Below are 22,944 nucleotides of genomic sequence, written 5' to 3'. Positions count from 1 at the left end.
CTCTCATCCATTTATTTTTGAGGTCTTTAATGTTTTTGACTTCTTTTACATTGAACCTTAGTTTTCTTTTGACAAGAGCCCAATATCTTTCGGTAGGACGTAGTTCGGGACAATTTGGTGGATTGCAGTGTTTTTCAACGAAATCTACTTTATGTTCTCTAAGCCAGTTTAAAGGTGTCCCAGAGTAGTGACATGATGCTAAATCGGGCCTAAATAACGGGTTACCCGTGTGTGTTCTTAAAAACGGCAAAAGACGTTTCTTGAGGCATTCTTTTATGTATGTTTTGGTGTTAATTGTTCCCGTAGTCACAAAACAAGAGCTTCTTTCACCACATTCACAAATTGCTTGCCAAACTAAGAATTTTTTAGCGAATTTTTGCATTCCAATGCATTTATATTTGGAATTCAGTTTCTTTCGATTAATTGCTGAATAATATTGGTGTCCTGGAAGAGATCGGAAATATGCAGCACAATAAGTTTCATCGTCAATAATCAAACAAGATTTTTTAGCACATAATTTTTTTATAGAGCAGCTTTGAACATCGAATTGCGACATTTTCTTGCTTTTCTTCACGACGAGAAACTTTTTTCTTTTTATAAGATTTATAACCACAATTTCTCTTTACTCTTTGTATAGTGGAAGCACTTGAATTAAATTTATTCGCAAATGTTCGAACAGAAATCTCCGGTTTTCTGTCTAAGGCATCTTTTACCTTTTTACCAAGATCTCGTCTAACAAAACATTTTTTTCTTCCACTTCCTGATTTTCTTATGATTGTACCAGTGTCCTTAAATCGTTTCACAACGCTCTGCACTGTTCTCAAAGCAATCTGCAGCTCTTTAGAAATTGTTTTGTTTGATACACCAGGATTTTCAACGAGAAAATGCAAAATTTTTTCTCGCTTCTTATCTTGATTTGATGACATTTCAATTAAAGCTAATTGTTTTAATAACAGAGTTGTTTAAATTTTGAACAACATTAATACAATCTCATTTTAAAACAATTAGCTATTTTAAATGATGTACGGTTTTCGTAAACACCACATCAGAATACGCGCAGATTTTTTCTGGTACATGTCTTATTATTCTTCGGACGTGATATTTTTCAACGGAAAAACTCTTTTCCGTGATGCAAAATATTTTCAAAACACTGTTTACACTATTAAAACTTCGCGTAGAGTAATTTTTTTTATTTCTTGTTTTAAATCTATAAAAATCAATAATTAATTTTTTTTAATCTTAATATCATTATATAAATAGCAATTTTTCAGCAGGCTTAAGCTCTTTTTTAAACTGAGTATGAATCAAGGAGATTATAAAATACCCCTCAGGCTGAAGCTGTCTTGTAATACTTAGTTAAACAAACCAAAAGTTTAGCAAAATTCAAAAATCGAATAAGGGATTGAAGTTACGTCGATTCCTCCCCCCCAGGGGCTGCCTTATCATATTAGAAATAAAACCTCAGTACCAAATCACTAAGGTAGCGTTATGAAACATAGAAATACTATCTAAACCATAATAAAAGTCTTAAATTTTTGAATTATTTTATTGAGTTTTAAATTTAAAGTATGGGTTCATAATAGTTGGAAGTTGTTTTGACTAGTACTACGTATAAAGGTTCTTGACTAATACGACGTGTAAAGGTACGGTATACAGATACTTACACTTGTAACTCCTGATTCAAGTAGGTACAACTTAAAGCTTGCTTGCTATTAACTTGGTACAACCGTAGGTATAGACACCTTTACTTACCTAATTTAGCTTGAGGTAAAAAAAGGTCTAATTTTTGATCCTACCTATAAGTCCCTTTATAGCTATAACCTTGTATTTTTGTTGTGAGGGCAACTGTTAATACAATTACTAGTTTCTATTAATCATATTAAATTGCTAAGACCTCTTATAATTAGAATTTTCTTTGTTAAGTTACTAAAAAAAAATCTCTTTTATCTCCTGGATTATTACTTCTCCATTTTCTTTTATAACAATATAAACAATGAGTAAGAAATGAATTGTTCATTTTCTATTTTACAGAAAAAATCTGAGGTTATGACCCAAAGGTCACATTTTCAAAATATTATTAATGGCAGAAGGCGCCATCACAGGGTAGGAGGAAGGAAACCAGAAGTGTACAGAAATATACCCTCAGCCTTTTTTGGACTTGTTGCCACTGGCCTATATATAGTCTCAATGGCAGAACCAAACTGGTTTCGTTTAGAAGGTGGAGCTTGCTCAGCTGGACATTTAGGATTGTATGTTATATTTGGAAGTCATTCTAAGTACTCTAGAGGTACAAACATGTTTTCTGTATCCTTAATATTTATAAGAATATTTAAAATTTGTCAAGATATTATTTAATGTTTGTCACAATTGCTTCTTTTCTACTTTTAAAATTCTTATTCCCATTCTCTTTTTAAAAGCAGCAATTTAGTTTTTCTCATAAAAATCTTTGATAAAGTTGAAGATAGAAATTAAGTAAATATATTTATATTGATAAAATTTTTATTTAAAAGCTTTTTTTAAGGATCTAATGTGTTCTTTTGTTTTATTAATTTTTTTTTTTATGGTAAAAAAAAAAAAAAAGTTTCCAAGAAGTTTGATTGAATGAAAAAACTTTTAGTTTTTTTAAACAAGTAAAAGGCCTCTTTTGAGTTCATTCTTTCTTGCAGCTCTCTCTCCTCTACAAGAAAGAAGAGGGCTGTTAAAAAAATGTTTATTCATAGAAAAAATTTCCAAAAACCTTTTTTTTTAAAAAAAAAAGCAAAGATAATATTTCTGAATTGCATTTCTTTTTGTTTGTTGATAATTTTGATTTATAATCAGATATCTAAGTATCTTTCTTCAAAATTATGCCTAAAACATTTAAAGCTTATCTTGTAGTTACAAGCTATATTACTAACTTTTCTTGGTAAAAGCATTTCATCAGCATTAGGTAAAATTTGCTTCATAGGCTTCCAGAGAACTTTGTCAACAAATTTTCTTTTGATTTGTATTTCGTGGGTATACTGGCAAAAATATTAACTCAAAAATCCCTGTTGCTATCCTCCATTGAATCAATATCATATGTTTGTTTGATAGAGTAAAATTATGCTTCTTTTTTTTTTTTTTTTTTTTTTTTTTAATCAGAATAGTTAATAACTTAATCTCACTGGTGAGCAAAAAAAATAACCTTCTTGCACCATTAAAACCAACCTCATTGTGCCATTAAAAGTAAATTGCTTTTCTTGCACTCTAATAAGTGAAATTTTGTTTAAGCCATGGCAAAAACAAAGTGGTTGTTAAATTTGTGGTTTTTATTGTAGCAAATTGTTTCCTTCATATAACAGTCTTTTCTCAGTTTTAATGCTATTTATGTAAAATAGAAAATATTAATCAAATTATTATGGTTTACCAAAGAGGGTTTCGGAAAACATTGTCTAGAATTGTTAATTATGAAATAAGGATTGGAATAAGTCACAAATTAGTATATGCTATTAAGCTAAAAATATCTAATATCTAGAGTAATAATAAATTAATATCGAAATTGTATCTAAGGAAGTTGTTAAAGTCTAACTGTTAACAAATGTTATTTAGTTTTAAAAAGTATGTAGGTTTGTGCTCTTGTATTGCACTCAGATCCAATCAAAGACTCAATATCACTTAATTTTTGTTCACAAAGCTACATAAAGCGTTTTCAAAGTCTAAATGAAAAGTCTTGATCTAATTTGATGCAACTTGCAAGTCTCCAAACTGCTTTTTACAAAGTTGTGTTGATTTTCTTATTTTTACTTTTGTTTTTGATAACTTGTTCAGCTTTTTTTTTCACAAAATAAAATTAGTTATATCTTTATGTATGCTCAGCATGTGTTTTATCTGAAGATTTAATGAAATAAGATAGTATCTGTAGTAAATTAAATGTTATTTATAATTTTTTTTTTTTTTATCTAAATTAGAAAATCATTCAGAAATCAACATAAAGGAGTAGATAATGAATAAATGTTTTTCTGTTGTTATATTTTAATTGGTTTTATAACTATGCATTTAATAAATGCATAATATATAGGAAGGCATTAATGATATGTGCTTATATATTTTTTTACATTAGGTTGTTGGAATGGGAACATCATAGAAAAACTTCAAGTATGTGCAGCACTCTCCTTTTTAGCTATTATTAGTAGCATGCTTCAGTTTACTTTGGACCTGTGTGGGACAAGTAATCGTGGACTCATTTTTGTTTGGAGTAACTCTATTGGAAATATAATCTCTGGTAAAAAAAAAAATAATGTTTTTCCTTTTTCTTATTGTTTGAACTTTTTTTTTTGCTATTGCTTAAGTTTCTTCAATAAATAACTCTCTAGCCATATCATTGTATAGTTTCTCTTTTTCAAAAAACTAAAAAATTCCACACTTAAATTTTTTTAGTTAATTGTTTGCTTTGTTTGAATCTTTTTTAGTCTTACTGTCCATCTGCATAATGTGTATTTGTTATTGGATTACTGTTGATGTCAATAGCTTGGAACCGGTAGGAGAATCAAAAGTAACCTGCTCGCTTGATGTGGCATTTTATCTTTTAAGTGCTGCTGGGATTGCAGCCTTCTTGGCTTGTATGTTAAATCTTCTTAAAATAACTTGTGAGAAAATTGTGTTTCCTGTTCAATCACATGCCAGTGAAACACAGCTTCAATTGATTCGTAGTGGTAACGAGATAGAGGAGTTTCCTCCTCTGTCTCCCCCTGTTTATTGTCCTTGAGCAAATGTGTTTTTAAATATGACACATGATTTTTATGATTTTTGTAAAGTCTGTTGTATTAAAGTATTCATAACAAGAAATCTGTAATTAAATAAAAATATGTAATATTCATACTTTACATCTATGTGTATATTATATATACGTGTGTGTAAATATGTTGTAGGCTGTATATGACATTATTGTAGCATAAATAATGAAGAATTAGCAAAAGGATGGCTAATTGCAAGGTGGTTATTAAAACGATTGATCATGCTGAAATTATTTTAAATAATTTTGTAGATGACTTTTATTGAAATATTTTTGTGAAGTAAACTTATATTAACAATAAACTCTTTTTTAACTTTGAAAATTTACAAGAAATAATTTCTGTAATGTAATTTTTTTTACTGTATATAAGTTATTGATTTATATTTGTATTGCTACATTCTCAAAGTTTTTAATTTAAGCAATTACCTGTAATTCCATAAAAAAAATTTTAATTTTAAATAGTTATCTGTTACTCTCTAAAATTTATTGCTTAGTTGGAAGAAGCTACTTATTAATTTCTTGATTATAGTGTGCATGACTTAAATATCTAATTCTTAAATATCTAATTCTTAAATATCTAATTCTTAAATATCTAATTCTCTCCAGGTTTTTTTTGCTTACTTTAAAAATGTTACTTACTAGAAGTATGTTTTTTAAAAGTTTTCGAAAAGTCTAAGATTTTGTATTACATTAACTTGTCATTTAGTTTGCTTTTCTTGTTCCAAATAAAATTTTAAAATTATCTTCCCAAACTAAGATTTAAATACAAAAGCAGTTTAATTGCAAATACTGTTGTAATAACAAGCTTTTAAATAGCAATGATGGCCGCTGTCCTGACTACCAAAACCACTGGACTCACTTCACTTGTTAAAAGATCAGTAGGAAAGGTGTTGTTAAAAAATATTTTGTAATAAAAGTAATCTGTCTTACAACATTACCATTTACCAAAATAATTTCCTTTTTTTAGATACTTCCTGCTATGTCCTTTCAGCTTTGTAAAATGGCGACTGCAGATTCATCAAGCTCTGAGATTTCTGTAAGTTGATCTTTTTCATAAGTGATTATGGTCGTTGCTACTTAGAGCGCAATGCGCTCTATGCAGTCATATGCTACTCGGAGCGCAATACTTTGTACGCATGCGCTAAATTTTTTTTTTTTTTTTCCTTGTTGATGTTAACCCTATTCCCATCCCTATCCCTATCCCTAACCCTTACCCTAATTGCCTACTTAACCAGCTTTATTGTGAAATATAAATCACACTGTTATAATAAAATAATTGCGCATGCATGTACAATATTGTGCTCTGAGCAGCTTATGGCTATGTAGAGCGAATTGCGCTCTACGAAGACGTTTCAAATGATTATACTGCTTACGCAAGTATAACTTTATCTCTAACTGATTTATTGCATGATGTATGTTCCTATAACATCTATTTCCAATATTACTTTAATATAATATTGCTTAAACATACAAATAAAATTAAGTATTCGAAGAATAAATTGTTTGATTAGCTTTTAAGATTTTTTGAACAGTTCACTTCTATTATATTATATTATTTCTATTGATCAATTTTACTATATCATTTACTTCTATTGCATTATATTATTTCTATTGATCAATTTAACTAACATCATTTACTTCTCAACCATGTCAATCATGATTTAATGTTGTTGCAGATTACACAGGGAAAAATAAGGAAAGATTTCCACATGGCATATTGTCATGGATACTTTAATGAAAATAAAGCAAATGTTTGTTTTATCAAAATTTCTTAATAAAAAAAGTTTTATTTCAAAATACTAAGAATTATTGGTATTAATTTTAATATCTATTATAATTCTAATTGTATTATTTTTTACATTATACTTTATATTTATTGTTATTCTTATTATTCTACATTTTAAAATAGGCTTTTTTCTTTTTTTTTATGATAAAAAACCAATAAATTTAATTGGAGGTAGAGCTTCAGCTAATCTTCTATGGTTTAAGGTTAAAAATACATATACACAATACGTGCAAATATATACACAACACATATAAACAATACATTGAGTTTAGGCTAAATTTATTTTAGTATTTTCTTAAAAAACTACCTTACATGTACTTAGGACAATTGTTCTTTTAAAAATAGTACAAAAATAGGGAAATTATTAATGAAAAAAATTTAAAACCAATTACTCCTATTTGCACCTTTTAAAATGCTCTTTATCACATTTGTCTTGCAAAACATGAACTGAAATAATTTGAATAAAGCAAAAAATTTCTAAGAGCTTTTATTGCCAAATTTATTTCTACTGTAATTTGATAGTATGGATAAGAGAGCAGTTTTGAACCAGATATTAATCAGTTCATTAATGGCTGAGTTAAATTGTCCCCATTCTAAGAGTTATGTCTAGCAACAAAGTCTACCATTACATGCTTAAAATGTCAAAATTGAATTCTTTGTAAATAAGGTTAATTTTTCTTGAGTAACTTCCTAGCAGAAATATTCAGACTTTTTAAAGGAAACCATTATATTTTTGCTTTGCACTTTTTTGCTTTTGTGCAAATATTATTTTTGTCTCAGCTGTTTCTAGAACAGAAGCAATTTAATTAAGTGCACAATATAAATGCAGTAATCTTTTCAGCTCAAAGAAAATGTTTATTTATGCAATCAAGATGACATAAATAACACAAGACAAAACTTTTATACAAGAAAATTAAGAATCTACATAAAAATATTTCAGATTATGAGCTAACAGATTGTAGTCTGAAAAATTCATGCTTATGTATAATTTTGATTATTAATAAGCCCAAGATTTTTTTTACTGGACAGTCTGGGCAAGGAGCTCTTTAGAGTAAAGTCTCCATGAAATAAGTTTGCAAAAGCAAGTTTTTATAGTAGACTTCAAATATTTGTTGAATAACTAATTCAAAATTATATATATATATATTTTTTTCGGATCCAGCATTTAAAGAAATTTTTTTAACCATGCGGAATTTTGTTGCTGATTACACAAAAACCTCTGCTACTCGCTACTTGCCATGGTTAAGACTTTTACCTTTTAGCGGATTAAAAGAACTTAAAATCACGCTATTAAAGTCGTTTTCTATCCAAAAAGAGCAGTTGTTAAAACACTATAAAGCTGATGTGAATAATTTATTCAAATTTCTGCTAACTTTTTTTAACAACTTATTCAAATTAATATTTTTTCATTGGAGCATTGTTAGATGTTGATGCTGTTGTGTAAACCAAACTTAAAACATTGCTGACATTGATATTGTTGACATGATTTTGATTAAAAATTTACCTTTATTTTCCAATAATACTTCTTTGTTCTTTTTTTTTTTGTAATAGTCAAGTGCCATATCTTAGAATAACTTATCATGTAACATTGTCACGGATGTATCTTCAGTATTCATGCTGCAATTTGTTTCCTGTTATGAATAGCATCTGTTACATTTTAATGATGAATATCTACTTAAATGTTTCTTCTTTTCTTTTATGTTATGGTTCATCTAATGTCTACAGTGTCAGGTATTATATCTCTTTTGGTATTCTAAGTTTATCTATTGACTTTTTTTGTAATATTATTGTGTTATCTTGTTGATAGTTATACATCAGTTTAAGTATAAATCATTTTCACTTTTAATTTTGTTCAAATTTAGTGCGCTTCATTAATATTGTATCTGCCAATCTAAATATTTTCTTATTTTTGATTCAGCCATACAAATATCACAAGCTGGATGGTCATGAGCTGCCCTCTAGTGGAATAGTAACCCGAGATCAAGCATTGGACTACTATAGGAAAATGACTGTTATTCGAAGAATGGAGCAAGAAGCATCTAAGTTATACAAAGAAAAATTTATTCGTGGATTCTGCCATCTCTACTCAGGACAGGTAATCTTATCTATGATAAAAAGCTCAGTGATTATCAGGTACATAAAATTCAGGGCTTAATCTATAGAAGTAAGAGAAAGCACACTAATGTTAAAAAACAAACAAATAATGGTTTTGCAGGCTTGGTCGGGAAGTGAGAGCAATCGCTCTCAATACTGACTATGGAAATAATACTTAGTTGCAAAAAACTGACCAGGTTCTTTAGTCGTTTTGAGAACATTTTATTTTATGGTCCGTAAAACGAAAATTTTTTGTTTCATGGTCATACCATAAAATAAATGTTAATGTGACTCTGCTTGTAGGACTCTTTCATTATTCAAGACTAGTGTCGTCATCAACAAAGCATACTATATTATGGTGTTTATTGGCTGGTATTTACATGGATAACATTGGGTAACTTTCACCACATAGCTCTATGCTAGTCTGTTCAAAAGGAGCTAAAATCGTGCTAAAACCTTGTCACCAATAGCTTATATTATTTCTTTAGCTTTTTTCATGCTTTAATTCAGTATTTTGCATGACCACGTGCTTTTACGCACACTCATATACATTTTTGCATATATTCAATCAAATGCTTACATATTTCTTTTGGAATTTTGTTCCAAAATTTTTGCCAGTGCAAGTTTCAATTGTACAAAGCTTTCCACATTCTCTCAATAATTTCTTGTCCATCCATGACTAAATATTGTAGATGGGGTTCAGGTTTGGTGATGTGCTAGCCAGGGTAGTAGAGTAATATGTTGCCTTTTAAACCACTTTTTCATCAAGTTGCAAGTATATGTTGTTTCACTGTACTGTTGGAGAATCCAATTTTTATGCCTTCCAAAAAATGATCTAACAGTAGGTTAAAGCTTATTTTCCAAAGTCTTTTTATAAGTATACTGGTTAATTCTCCCTATATAAATGTTTTGAAATCCTATCTCCTTATGAGAAATGCATCCCTATATTTTTATCAAGCTCCCACCACCTTCTCCTCTTGGTACACAAAATCTTTCCTTTTATTTCTCTGAAGATAAATCTTTTAACTATAAATATTGATTTACGATTAACCACCTCAAAATTTGATTCATCACTAAAAATGACCTTAGACCAATCTTCTTTTGACCAGTGAAGTCTTTCCTTACACCAATTACATCTTTTAATAGTTTTTCAGTTTTGTTTGGACACAGCATAGTGAAACACCAAATTCTTGCTATTTATTGTTGACTTTTTGTATTATTTTTTGGATGGATATATTTGGACAGACTATTTGCCATTTGACCTCTTGTAATACTGGTTTTCTGCCCATTTTTCTGCTTTTGGTGTGACAAGAATTTACCAGCTGAAATATCTCTTGAAATACTGGTCAGAAAGTTTTTTTTTTAAATTTATTTGTAATTTATATTAGTCAAAGCAAGTACAAATTTTCAGGGTTCTCGTGTGATTAATTTTAGAGTTAAGTTTAAATTAACTGACCTCATATTTTTTACAATTTTTTTAATTATAGTATTTTGACCTGATTCTTTTTTTTTTTTTTGATTGATTTCGGTACCAAAATAACATTTTTTTTTTTTTTTGGTTATAAAATGAATTCCAAATAAAAATTTTTTAAAAAAATCTTCTTATTTGTTTAAAAAGCATGGAAATAATATAAGTAATCGCAAAAATATAAGTGACCACTAGGTCACTTATATTTTTGCGATTAGCCACTATTTGATTAACTAAATACATTCAATTATTGAATAAACTTTAACTCAAAACTTTCATTTTTGCACACTCTTAATCAGAATTGTTTTGAATAAACTCAAACTTGAACTAAAAACTTTGAGTTTTGCATGCCGCTAAACAGGATTATTTCAATGTGAGACTGTCAATGTGAGATCTTCAAGTTCAATGTGAGGCTATGATCTGTAACTCTTTTTGTTTTGTCTTAAAATTAGGCATAGGTAACAACACCCCTTAATTTTCGTTTTTGGTTTATTTTTATGATGCTTTATCATAAAATAAAAGCAACTGAAGGTTGTAGCAGCACAATACCATGTTAAAAATGATTGTATTAGATAAGAAAAAAGAGTAACAGAAAGTTACAGGACCAAGTGTAGACTCTTATAGAGTTTCTATTTTATATTTTTTGTGTTTAAGTAAAACTTCATACTCTTGTTTAACATTTTTATACAGTTTGCCAATCTAATTTATAAAATATAATTCAGCATGGATAGAATAAGCTCAGCAGTTTCTGAGCTGTTTTAAACTAGAAAAATGCCTAGTGAGAATTTTAAGAATGTGAAGCCTCTTGTTTTTTTTGTTTTTGTCGTTGACACTTGAGAAAAAATCAGGAGAAATTCAAAGGGAAGAAAGTTGGCTTCAGCAGCAGATATCAGGTGCAAATTAAAGAGCAATTAATTCTTTGGATCAATAGGGGATTTAAAGAGACTGGCATCACTCTCCAACAAGATGGAGCAACATCTCATACTGCAAACATTGTTCAAGATTGGTGAAAAGACAATATGGCAGAATTCTGGGGAAAGGATTTGAATTTCCCTCTTCACCAGATTTAAATCCAACAGATTTTACTATGTTTTACTATATTAATGGATTTTATTTTATATTTTATGGAGTATTTTGGAAAGAGGTGTATGTTCACCCTCACACCAAAAGTGTAACAAACGCTAAAAACTAAATTATGGCATTGCTGGGACAAAATTTCACCAGAAGCCATCCATGCTTTATGTAATTAGGTGATAAAAGCTAAAGTGGATTACATGGAAAAATTAATTGTCATTCATATTTGTAAAGTTATGTACTTTATTTAAGCAAAAAATTAAATCATTTTTCCTTATTTTTGCAAAATTATTTAAATAAAAATTTGTCTGCACTTGGTATGATCACCCTGTGCAAGTCAAACATTTTTTATGCATCAAATTTACTAGATTTTGCAAATTAAGCTTAGAAACATTTTCCAACAATAACTAATAGATTAAAATCTGGTGATTGAGCTGATGAACTCATTTAGTGGACTTCATATTCTTCATTATTTGACTCTTTAGGATCAGTGTGGGATCATCCAGTTTTTTTAATTGCATCCAACAACCCAGGTTGTTGATAACAGTCGATCCAGTGAAATATTGTTGAGCGATGAACTTTATTTGCTAATTATTTGGAGCTTTTTTTTTTATTACATATATACATTCTAGAGCTTTTTTCCCTTCCTTATAGTGGGAAATAACCAACTCTTAAAGATCTTTCAATTTAATTTTTTTAAAATTAATTAGTTAATGATGAAATATGACTTCATGCTATTAATATTTAATACAAGTGTATATATACTACATGAAATAGTAATAAGTTTAATTATTACAATCATGTAATTTTCTAAAAAAAAAAAGCTGCAAAGCATATGCCACACCAAATATTTTTTGTATAGTTTTTTCCTCCTTGTTAAGCTATAAATATAAAACATAAACTACTTGGTTGTAAGAGTAGTTTACTAGAACTTATAAAGTGTTTAATACAAATTATTATAGATATTTAATTGTGAATTTATCCAGACTTTAATCATGTTTAGTAAACCCCCAGCTTATTTGTGAAATGATTGTACAAATTAATGAATACAGCTTAATGCTGTTTCTACAAGAGAGCTAACTAATTGATATTATTATCAAAACAATTAGTCAGGTTTAAAAGAAATATAATTTCTTGTAAATGTTTAGTCACCCCAATAATTTCTTTTGTGCTAATAGTAATTTGGATTTTTATTTTTTTATTTCAAAAACATTTGCTAATTTTTTTTTTCTCTCTTTGTTAGGAGGCTACATGTGTTGGAATTAATGACCAACTTGATAAAGATGACAGTGTCATAACAGCTTATAGAGCTCATGGGTGGACATATATTAAAGGTAGAACTGTAACAGAAGTGCTTGCAGAATTGACTGGTGAGTTAGTTTTTGATTTATATTGTTGTTTTATGCTTTTAAAACTATTATAATAATTTTGTAATAATTTTGTAATAATTTTGTAATAATTTTATAGTAATTTTATAATAATTTTTTAACTTAAAGTAATTTTATAATGATTTTATAACTTATAATAATTTTATAATAATTTTAATGATTATTTTAGAAAATCTTAATGAAAATTTAAGAAAATTAAAAAGTAGTTATTTTGGGCACTTAGGTCGAAAGACTGGTTGCACAGAGGGTAAAGGAGGTTCCATGCACATGTATGCACATGAATTTTATGGTGGAAACGGAATTGTTGGTGCCCAAGTAAAGCTCTTTTTTATTTCTAAAAACTTTCTTTGTTTTGACGTTTTTTAACTTGTATTTTTACTTGTAAATATTCAGTTTAATATCCTAAAAAGTTTGTGACCATTTACTACAAATTCCAATAGAAAATAGACTACCTTTTGTAGTTTCACATTTAAAAATGATCATGTATTGAAATATGCCATCTACCTTTAAGACTTTACCAGAAATTACTCTCGTTAATTTGTGAGAATTACTTATTGCTTATTGCCACTGTAGATTAAATTAGGTGCAATTGATGGTATTGACCCCACCTATGCTATTATTACATGAGCATACTATTGATGTTTTGAAAACAGAGTTATTTTTTCTATCTACTTTACCAGGTTAGCCATTTTTGCTGAATGGCAAGTTGACAACATATACACAATTTTCTGCATATTTCCTAATGTATATTTTAGTGCTATTTACAAGAAATAATATGTGGATCATCTGTAGACCTATAGAATACAACATCACCTTTCTTGAATGCAATTTCAAATAATTTCTTCGCAGTAGTTTGTTCTACTTGTTTTTTCCCATACAAGTGTGTATTTCTTCCTAACAAAAAGGTTAAGTGCTTGTATAACAGTTATCCACAAACAGTATATGGTCTTTTTTCTAAAAAAGGTTCCATCAGTGCAACTGGCATTTGCTCAGTATTAGGCATATCCTTATGGCCATTTTCATAAAAGATACCTTTTACACAATATACCAAAAAATTCAATAATATTCCATTTGATGATGCAAGTTCATACAGTTTGATGCCAAAGCATGCTCTATTTGTTTGAATGTGTTTAAAATTCAGCCACCCTTTAAAATGAGTTCTGTTAATGGTCGCACTTCTTGTAATTCATTACATAATTAGAGTTATTATTGTTGTAGTGCAAAATAACTTTTAAGAATATTGTAGTGCTAAAAATTTCAGATGTAGACCAATACATGTGCATGTCAGGTTTGTATATGATTCTCATAAGTAATAATAGACCAAGAAACCTTTTCATTTCTAAAACTGTAAAACATCCTACATATATGTTACAAAATCTTGTCTACAAAATCTTGTCTACAAAATCTTAAGCAAACCAATTTATTTCTAATACTTAAAATGTTCATTGGTAATTTATTTAAACATATTGATCATGGCTCCTTGAAACAAGTTTTACCAGTAATCTTTTAATTAACATTTGTCTCTGGTCTTGGCTTGTTTATAAAAATCATGAAATAAATAGAGTATCTCGCCATCAGAAATTGCGTAAATGTGTAAATTCCGATGTGAGAAATAGTTTATAAAGGTGACTCTGATGTGATTTAATCTTTTTATTTTCAGATTATTTGTCCGATGTGATTTAATCTTTTTATTTTCCGATGGTTTGTGGTGGCTTGCAAAATTACAGCAAAATTTTGCAAGCCACCACAAACCATCGGAAAATATCGGAAAATAAAAAGATTAAATCACATCGGAATCACCTTTATTAACTATTTCTCACATCGGAATTTACGCATTTACGCAATTTCCGATGGCGGGATGCTCTAGAAATAAATGCAGAACTGTTGTGTGCCTTACAAATTGAACTATAACCATTTGTCAGTGTAGTTACAATGAATTTCTGTTTGTTACTATTAAAACAGTTTTAAACTGTAATGGTGTGACTGATTTGTTTTTCAGGCAACTTTACGCCTGGTGTTTTGATTGTCTCACACTTTTCTTTGGTTGAGCTCAATAATTTCCATTGTTAGATACAGTTCAACAAAGTCAAGAGGTGCATCATCCTTATTTCTTGCATCATCCTTATTCCTTTTCCCTCAGCTTCAAATAATGGTATGACTGAATCATTAGCATTATCAATATTGACATGCTTTCAAGTCGATGGCAGTTCAATTCCCTTTTGGCCTCAGCCTCAATCCCTCTGTTCTGCAACTCATATTGCATCATGCTTCCCACCTTGTGGCCTTCCACTATCGCCTATAATGTTGTTACCCATTCTAGGATTTCTAACAGTTGAATTTTTTTGGTGCTTACCACCATGCACTCATATTTTCCTTTGTAATGCTGCACTACATCCTCTAGGGGGTCTAACTAGTTGCTCAACAAACATGATCAGTTCCCTTATTGCTATTTTCTTCTATTCTTTTATCCTCAGTGCTACTATATTTTATGTCAAATGGAAAAAGCATTGTTTTTAAATTCAAGGTAAAGCTACATGAGGATTTAAAGCAGTTCACTTATGTCAACTGATAACTCACCAAGGTTCATTCTATTATTGGTATCATCCATAATTGATTTCTAAATCTCATCAATATTTTTAAAACTTCTCTTATAAAAATCTATTTTTCATTAAACAATATCTTTTGAATCAAGATAGATATTGACATACAAATTTCAGTTTGTAATACATTTACCATTCTATTTTCCATATCTTTAAAGAATAATTAACATTATGTAATAAAATTGTGTAATTTTACAAACAATATCAATTTGTACACTTACCTTCCATCTTTGAAAAGGTAAGTAATGACCCACTATGCTTGTTAGAGGGAAGTAATGGGTTAATTTGTTTAATGCTGATCCTAGAAAGATCACTGTAACTTTGAATTCTGCAAACGGTTGAAACACCTGAGTTGAGTTGAGCTGAACAACTTGTAAATTAGGATCCGATTTGAATCAAAATTTATACAAGTGTGGCCACTTATACTGGTTTATTTATGTCAACATTTATGTCTGGCCACATATAACTAGGTATCTTTATTGTCCACATATCCAACTATTGAATACAAAGCATTAGATTATACATTTATCAAACATATGTATATAAATTACTGACAATGAAACATGGTGGATAAAATGTGGTTAAAAGGTTTCAGTCAAAGTTCCATTTGCCAATTCCTCTCATTGAAGGTCGATTAAAATGAAGCAAAGACTTAATTAAAGTGATAGTGCCTTGTTGAAGAAAGAAAATCCCAAATGGATGGATCTTCCAACAGTATAATGATTCAAAAGATACAGCAGGGTTGGTAAAAGAGTTTGTTAACTTTAAAAAATTACTATTCTTGAATAGGTATTGAAGAGTCCTGACTTAAATTCTACAATATATTTATGGGAGCATTTGGATCACCAGTTAATAGGTAGAAAGCTAACAAATAACCAGGATTAAGATGATTTAGGATGCTTGGGAAAAGATTGAAATTGATATTCTTATCAACCTTCTTGATTCCATAACATGTTGATGCTATTGATTGTAAAGACTATCTAGCCAGTTATTAAATTCATAGTTAAGTTCTAGTTGATTCTAGTAAATTTAAACTTGCACACTTTTTATAAAGTTTCCCAAAATTTTGAAAACTTCTGTATAAGTTGTACTCAAATTAATGAAGTTTTATGAAATTAATGAAGTTTTATGAAATTAATGGTTTACTGTTGTTGTCCATTAATAGTTACTAAATCAATGTCTTTTTTTGAGAATTTAATGTTGGCAACGCAGGTTGTTATTCCCTGATCTGTTTGCTTTTTGCTTACATCATTGGTACTTTAAGACTGGCACTTTTAACACTAACACTTGTAATACTGACTCTTTTCCCTTTTTCATGTTCTTAAACAATCATGTTGTAATTTTTTTCCAGTCCTCTGCTCATCAACTGTAAGTATGTATATAGTAAAAACTCTAAACAAAGTCATATTTCGTTTTGTAAACTCATTTTTGTCTCCTTCAGAGAGTTGCTAATTATCTGAGAAAGCTTTGATCATAAGGCAGAGTGGAAAAGTGCTTGCTAATTCAGTAACTCTGATCAAGTTACATATCCATTCCACAACTGATTGTTCTTTGTCATTTTGCAAATCTAATTTAAGTTAATCCATGTATTCCTGTTGCTGAAAAAGCTGTAGATTGACATTAAACAGTATCATAGCAATCTGCTTAAATGCAAATGTTTTTTCTTAGTAGCATTCTGTTCTAACTTATATACAGACCTAAAATATTTAAAGATGGTTTTTCTTGCTTGTTAGCGAAAAATCAATATTTTAAATGCGGTAAATATTTGTTATTAGCAGTTCAATGAAGTTTTACTGAATGTTAAAGCTTATTGAAAATCCTTTTTCATGTATGAAAGAGGTTGTTGTAAACAGGACCTAAAATATATAAGTCATTGAGTGAATTTTTTGTTTGATATTTGCAAGCACTATAGAGTATATTAACTGATTGTTTGTAATAAGTTAATTATTTAATATATTTGTTAATTATTTTCTTATTGTAAAGAATGTCCTCTTATTATAGAGAAATTAATTTTTTTAAGGTTCCGCTTGGTGCTGGTATTGCTTTAGCGCATCAATATAGAAAGAATGGGCATTGTTGTGTCACTTTGTATGGTGATGGTGCTGCAAACCAGGGACAGGTAAAGTTTATTGGTCATAAATGTTTTTAATTTAAAGGGATGTGCAAAGGGTTATAAAATAGTATTTTAAAATACTGTCTGGCTATTTCGTTCACAAAGTTGCATATAGATTTGTTTTTATTAGTATTTTATTAAGGCTAATTATAGATTTTAATTGGGTAGTTTTAATAAGATAGGTCTTGATTGGTTAGTTTTAATGATTTTGATTGGGTAATATTTAGCTTTCCTATAAAAAAAAATTGTTGAAAGTGTATGATCTAAAAGAAAGAGTTAATACCATTATGTCATAAAATAATCAGTATACAGTACCGTGAATAAGTTTTAGCCCACCATAGGTTTATAATTATTTTTGATTTTATCATAAAAATATAAAAGACTTATGAAGTAAAAAAAACCAGGTTTATATACAGATATAAACAAAAATATCTAGAAATAATTGGATAAAATATGATACAAAAAGAAAGAACAATTAATACTTCGTATGTTCGCCTTTTGCGTTGATCACAGAAGCGAATCTCCTGGGAATTGATTCATATAAGTTTGTAATGAAATTTTGTGGAATATTGTCCCTCTCTTTTTAATATTCGAAATCATTCTTCAACATTTTTGGGGTTATATTCAGCCTTTTTTTTATCCAAATAATCCCAAACATGTTCAATAATGTTCAAATCTGGACTTTGAGGAGGCTAGTTCATTACTTCGAGAACACCCTCCTCACACATGTCCTGTAAATATTTTTTGGCCACATGGGAACAATGTTTGGGATCATTGTCTTACTGTAGAATGAAATTATTACCAATTAGTTTCATTCCAGATGGTATTCCATGATGTCTTAAAATTTCTTTATACTGTTCTCCTGTCAGTTTGCCATCAATTCTGATTAAATCACCTACTCCAGATGATGAAACACAACCCCAAACTAAAATAGAACCTCCCCCATGCTTGATTGTTGGATGTAGACAATCAGGGCAATAAGCCTCTCCTACCCTTTTTCTTACATACTGTCGTCTTCTACTACCGGACAATTAAAATTTTGATTCATCTGTGTATAGTACACGGTTTAACACTCCTTGCGTCCAATTATTATGCTGTTTTGCATATTTAAGTCTTTTCTTTATTGCTACAATGTAGTAAAGGTTTTCGAACTGCAACACACCCTCTTAACCCAGCTTTTAGCAAATGTCGTTGAATGCAAGATGAGGAAACATTTGTCCCAGTCACAGCCTGAATGTCTTGGGCTGTTAATTTGGCCAGAAAAAAATGTTTTGAAAAAAAACAATGCTCAGTTAACTGAATTTTTTAAAATCAATTCACTGAAGGTTTTTTTCCGATTTTACAGAGACACATTTTTTAGATACTTTATGTCATGTTTTGTAAGCCTTCTTCCACTTCGAATTTTATCCTCAAGAGATCCCATGTTTTTAAATTTTTTTATAATTTCTTTAATGGCTGTCCTTAAATATTTTGTCTTTTGGACAATTTGTTGTTGAGAATAACCTTTTTTATGAAGCACGATAATTTTTTTACATTCCAGTAGTGGAATTTTATTACTTAAATAACAATAAAAATAATAATACAAAAGAAAAAAAAAACAAAAAAAAAACGTAAATTAGAAGAAGTTTCGCTCTTAAAAAAAATAATAATAATATTAAACACACAGTATCTATGAAATATCTCTGTAAACTGTACTATCATCTAATATGAAGCCTTCACAGCAATAAATAAACAAAAATGCAAGAGCAAACTAAAAACAAACGAGCTGATACAAATTGGGTTTAGGTCAGCATAAAATAAAAATAAACACGTTAGATATCTAAATACAAAAATTTAAGTAAAATTTTGATAAATATTGCTTTTGTTTGTTAAAATAGTGTTTAGTATTGTTTGAAGTTAGACATTATTTTATATAAAAAAATAATCGGAAGCTATTATTCAAAATCTGTTAAAAAAACACGAGTTTTAATAAGTGGGCTAAAACTTGTTCACAGTACTGTATATTAAAGATTGTGTTTATTGGCTGGGTGACATTTGCTTTCTTCTACTGTTCAGTTGATCAATTGATATTTATATTTAGCATTTTTAAAATGTTTGAAATGTTTTCTTAAAGTGAACAAAATAAACAAAAAGGCAATATCAATTGTAGGTTTTTGAAGCATTCAACATGGCAGCCTTATGGCACTTGCCATGTATTTTTGTGGTTGAAAATAATGGATATGGCATGGGAACATCCACAAGTCGAAGTTCATTTGTTAATGAGTATTATACTCGTGGAGACTACATTCCTGGCATTCAAGTTGATGGAAATTGTGTTATCAGTGTTCGTGAAGCAGCTAAATTTGCTGTCCAATGGGCAAAATCTGGAAAGGTAACTTATTCTTTATAAATGGAAAGTTTATTTTTCAAAAAAAAAAAATAATTTGCTTGTTACTTTACTCATATCTTGTGTTCATAAAATTGGATTTGTGTTTTGTGTTTTAATTATTGGATTTGTATTTTAACTATTGGCTTTGTGTTTTAACTATTGGAATTCTAAAAGAGTGATTTACTTAGTATCAAGTTTAAGTTTGAAAAAAATTCTCAGTTCAATAAAAGATTTGGAAAATTTGTTTTAATTTTAAAATATATTTGCTGCTATCTTTCAAATAATCTTTATGTCATAGTCTTTTGTGCAACATTTATTTAAAGACTCACCTTATAACTTGCATCATTTTTTTAGGGACCTATCTTATTAGAATGCAACACTTATCGATATTTTGGCCACAGCATGAGTGATCCTGGTACAAGTTATAGAACAAGAGATGAGATTCAAGAAATTCGACAAAAGCGTGATCCTATTGCAAGCTTTAAGGAAAAAGTTCTAAATTCTAAGCTGTTGAGCGACAACGACTTTAAGGTTTGATTTGTATATAAAATGCTAATTTTAAAATTTTTTAAGTTAAGATCTAGATACTAAAAGTTATTGCTAAAAATTGTTTTGTTTACAATATCCATTTCCATTAAAAAAAAAACTTTTTCAGGCTGATACGAGATATTTTCTTTACATATAACTAGGTTTTTAATTATTAAAAAAGAACTAAATAACTACAGGGTGGACCAAAATCTACTTTACCATTTAAAGATAAAATAACTTGATTGCTAATGTGTGTGTGTGTGTGTGCGTGTGTGTGTGTGTGTGTGTGTGTGTGTGTGTGTGTGTGTGTGTGTGTGTGTGTGTGTGTGTGTGTGTATAGGTTTTAAAATTTACAGTTCAGAAATAAGCTATTGGTAATTAAGAACAGAACAACATGTAAAAGTTATTGAATTTAGCATTTTCAACAGAAAGTTTCCATCCAGGATTTTCCACAGTCTGGAAGACCATACTGAGCTTGTTCACAGGGAAATATTGAAATGGGTAGAGCAATCATGAAAAGCATGAGACATCCACTTGATGCTAGTCTCAAGACCTTGGAATTAGTTGGAATACTTTGAGATTCATACAAAGAGGTCTAAACAGGCCAAACTGTTGTGTCTCCATTTAAGAAAAGTCCAGAACAGATGGCAACTTTGGTCAACAACTGATGATGGACAATGAAGCCCATTTTCATTTAAATGGCTTTTTGAATAGATAAAATATCAAGTTTTTGGAACTTAAAATTTTAGAGCCATTTTTCAACAAAAGCTACAGCCTTTTAAAGTCATGGTTTGGCATAAAATTACATCAAAAAGGGTGTTAGGTACATGGGATATGGTCACAATTAATACCAAAAGATTTTTGTGTTTTCTGCTGTTAAGGATACACCTGAAATGCAGTAGCAGCAAATAGAGTAATTGCTCACTCAGTCCAAGAGAGCATTGCAGCTGTAAAAGGTGAATTTTTGGAGAACAAATAATATCCAGAAATGTGGAATTTGGCTGGCAGTCAAGTTTTCCTGATCTGATCCCCTAGACCTCTTTTTATGAGGATATTTAAAACAGGTATTTAAAACTCCACAATTAACTAATGCTGTAGAAAGCACTCACCTTTATGAAGAGTAAACCAGGGGTCATGTGTACATTGTAATGTTAAAAAGAAAATTATAGAATAATAAAAAGTAAAAAAGGCATTTCATTTTTAAATGGTAAAATTACTTTTGGCCCACCCTGTATACATACATACATACATACATACATACATACATACATACATACATACATACATACATACATACATACATACATACATACATACATACATACATACATACATACATACATACATACATAATTTGCAGCTATTTTTGACATTAAAACTTAAAAGATGAATTTTTGGATTTAAGCTCATGTTTTAAACAATTTGAATGTTTGGTTTTGATATGAATCTTAAGCCGTTAAGTTTCAATCGCAAAATAAATTATGTCAGTAAAACTCTGGAAAAAAATGTTCTAAATAAAAATAAAAAAAAAACTTAATTCTTGGCAGCATCAAAAATTTTGTTGTTTGGGTTTGGCTGCTTAAATGCTTATTGCTCTTTAAAAAATGCTTATTTATTTTTATTCAACCTAAATTTAAAACTCTTATAAAAACCCCTAGGGCATTTAAAATGCTGTTTAATGATTAAAATTTAATTTCTTTATGTAACATCAAAGCCTAACTCAGAACATTTGAGCACTTTTATTATGACATTAAAGTCAAATGTTTAATCTATGCAAATCTTGAATACAATGGAATTTCAGAACTCAAATTATTGAGTTTTTTAACCGATTAAGTTTTTGGCATGGCATTATTGTGATATTATTAAATTTAATTAATAATTTACAAATATTTTTTTAAGGCTATTGATAAATCTGTTAAAGATGAAGTCGATTTAGCAGTGGAAAGATCTAAGAATGACCCTGAGCCACCAGTTGAAGATATGGCATTATATATATATTCAGAAGGGAACCTAGGCAAAGAAGTGCGAGGAGCTGACCTATTTACTCATTGGAAAACTAATGACAAGATGTCACTATAAAATTTTTAAAATTTGTAAGACACAGCAACAATGAATTATTTGTAACATATTCCCACAATAAATTAACTCAAATGCATTTTGTCATCTTTAGCAAAAGAATAACTTTTTTTTTTGGATGTGTTTTTTTTTTTTAATGCGTTTTTTTTTTGTAATGGCTTTAAAAAATTAACTTGTTTTAGAATCAAAAAAGTTTAGTCATTTGTAAGTTGCATTTTGAAAAAAATAGTTTGTTTACTGTAGTGCATGAAAACTTAAATCACTAAGTTTTAATGCATGTATTGATATCTGCATGTTTTGCCAAATGCTAAAAGAATCTTTTTTCAATTACTTAAGATTAAAATCTAATTTTATAATGGTTAAAAGTAAGTTGACATCAAATTTGACAAAGTATCATTAATTTTAAAGTTCTTTTAGCATTTGGAAAATGATGCAGCACTTAAGTATTCAAAAGCATATATCAATGCATCCAGTAAAAGGGAATAAAGAATGAGTTTTTAATGGCTGCTTCAATCTTCAAAAAAAGTTGCTGAAGCAAAGATATTATCTATTGAAGCATTCTTAATAAATTTAACTTTTAACAGTTCTAAATAAAAGTAGCAAACAATATTAAATATTTAGTTTTTGGATAAAAGATGAAAGATAGCAATGATCAAGTTGCAGTCTTAGCTAGTACAAGTGTTAATTTGGCCAGAA

At 29.0% G+C, this 22,944-nt stretch overlaps 2 protein-coding genes across 4 annotated transcripts; both read left to right on the top strand.

Annotated features, from left to right (window-relative positions):
• Positions 1-1,444: 1,444 nt before the first annotated feature.
• On the top strand, positions 1,445-5,150 carry LOC145201985 (transmembrane protein 127-like). Of its 2 annotated transcripts, none has more exons than XM_080074851.2 (4): positions 1,445-1,643; positions 2,032-2,287; positions 4,082-4,243; positions 4,431-5,150. In XM_080074851.2, the coding sequence occupies exons 2-4, from the start codon at positions 2,047-2,049 to the stop codon at positions 4,724-4,726; spliced, it is 699 nt and encodes a 232-aa protein (XP_079930977.2). In that variant the 5' UTR covers positions 1,445-1,643; positions 2,032-2,046; the 3' UTR covers positions 4,727-5,150. The 2 variants fall into 2 exon arrangements, with proteins under 2 accessions (XP_079930977.2, XP_089937768.1); XM_090081642.1 differs by having other exon boundaries at positions 1,608-1,732.
• Positions 5,151-5,453: 303 nt separating this feature from the next.
• Positions 5,454-22,327, top strand: LOC145202383 (pyruvate dehydrogenase E1 component subunit alpha, mitochondrial-like). Of its 2 annotated transcripts, XM_090081641.1 has the most exons (9): positions 5,454-5,640; positions 5,721-5,793; positions 8,458-8,634; positions 12,419-12,545; positions 12,787-12,878; positions 17,184-17,282; positions 19,426-19,647; positions 19,999-20,175; positions 22,072-22,327. In XM_090081641.1, exons 3-9 carry the CDS (start codon positions 8,545-8,547, stop codon positions 22,249-22,251), a joined length of 987 nt encoding a protein of 328 aa, XP_089937767.1. In that variant the 5' UTR covers positions 5,454-5,640; positions 5,721-5,793; positions 8,458-8,544; the 3' UTR covers positions 22,252-22,327. The 2 variants fall into 2 exon arrangements, with proteins under 2 accessions (XP_089937767.1, XP_089937766.1); XM_090081640.1 differs by lacking the exons at positions 5,454-5,640; positions 5,721-5,793 and adding an exon at positions 6,984-8,270.
• The last annotated feature ends 617 nt before the right edge of the window (positions 22,328-22,944 follow it).

Source organism: Hydra viridissima, unplaced genomic scaffold, assembly GCF_058129835.1.
Source record: "Hydra viridissima isolate aposymbiotic clone 2 unplaced genomic scaffold, HvirCarnegie_v1 scaffold_3, whole genome shotgun sequence".
Lineage (NCBI taxonomy): Eukaryota > Metazoa > Cnidaria > Hydrozoa > Anthoathecata > Hydridae > Hydra > Hydra viridissima.
The sequence above is the reverse complement of the archived record's forward strand: the minus strand, read 5'-3'. Positions and strand labels throughout refer to the sequence as shown.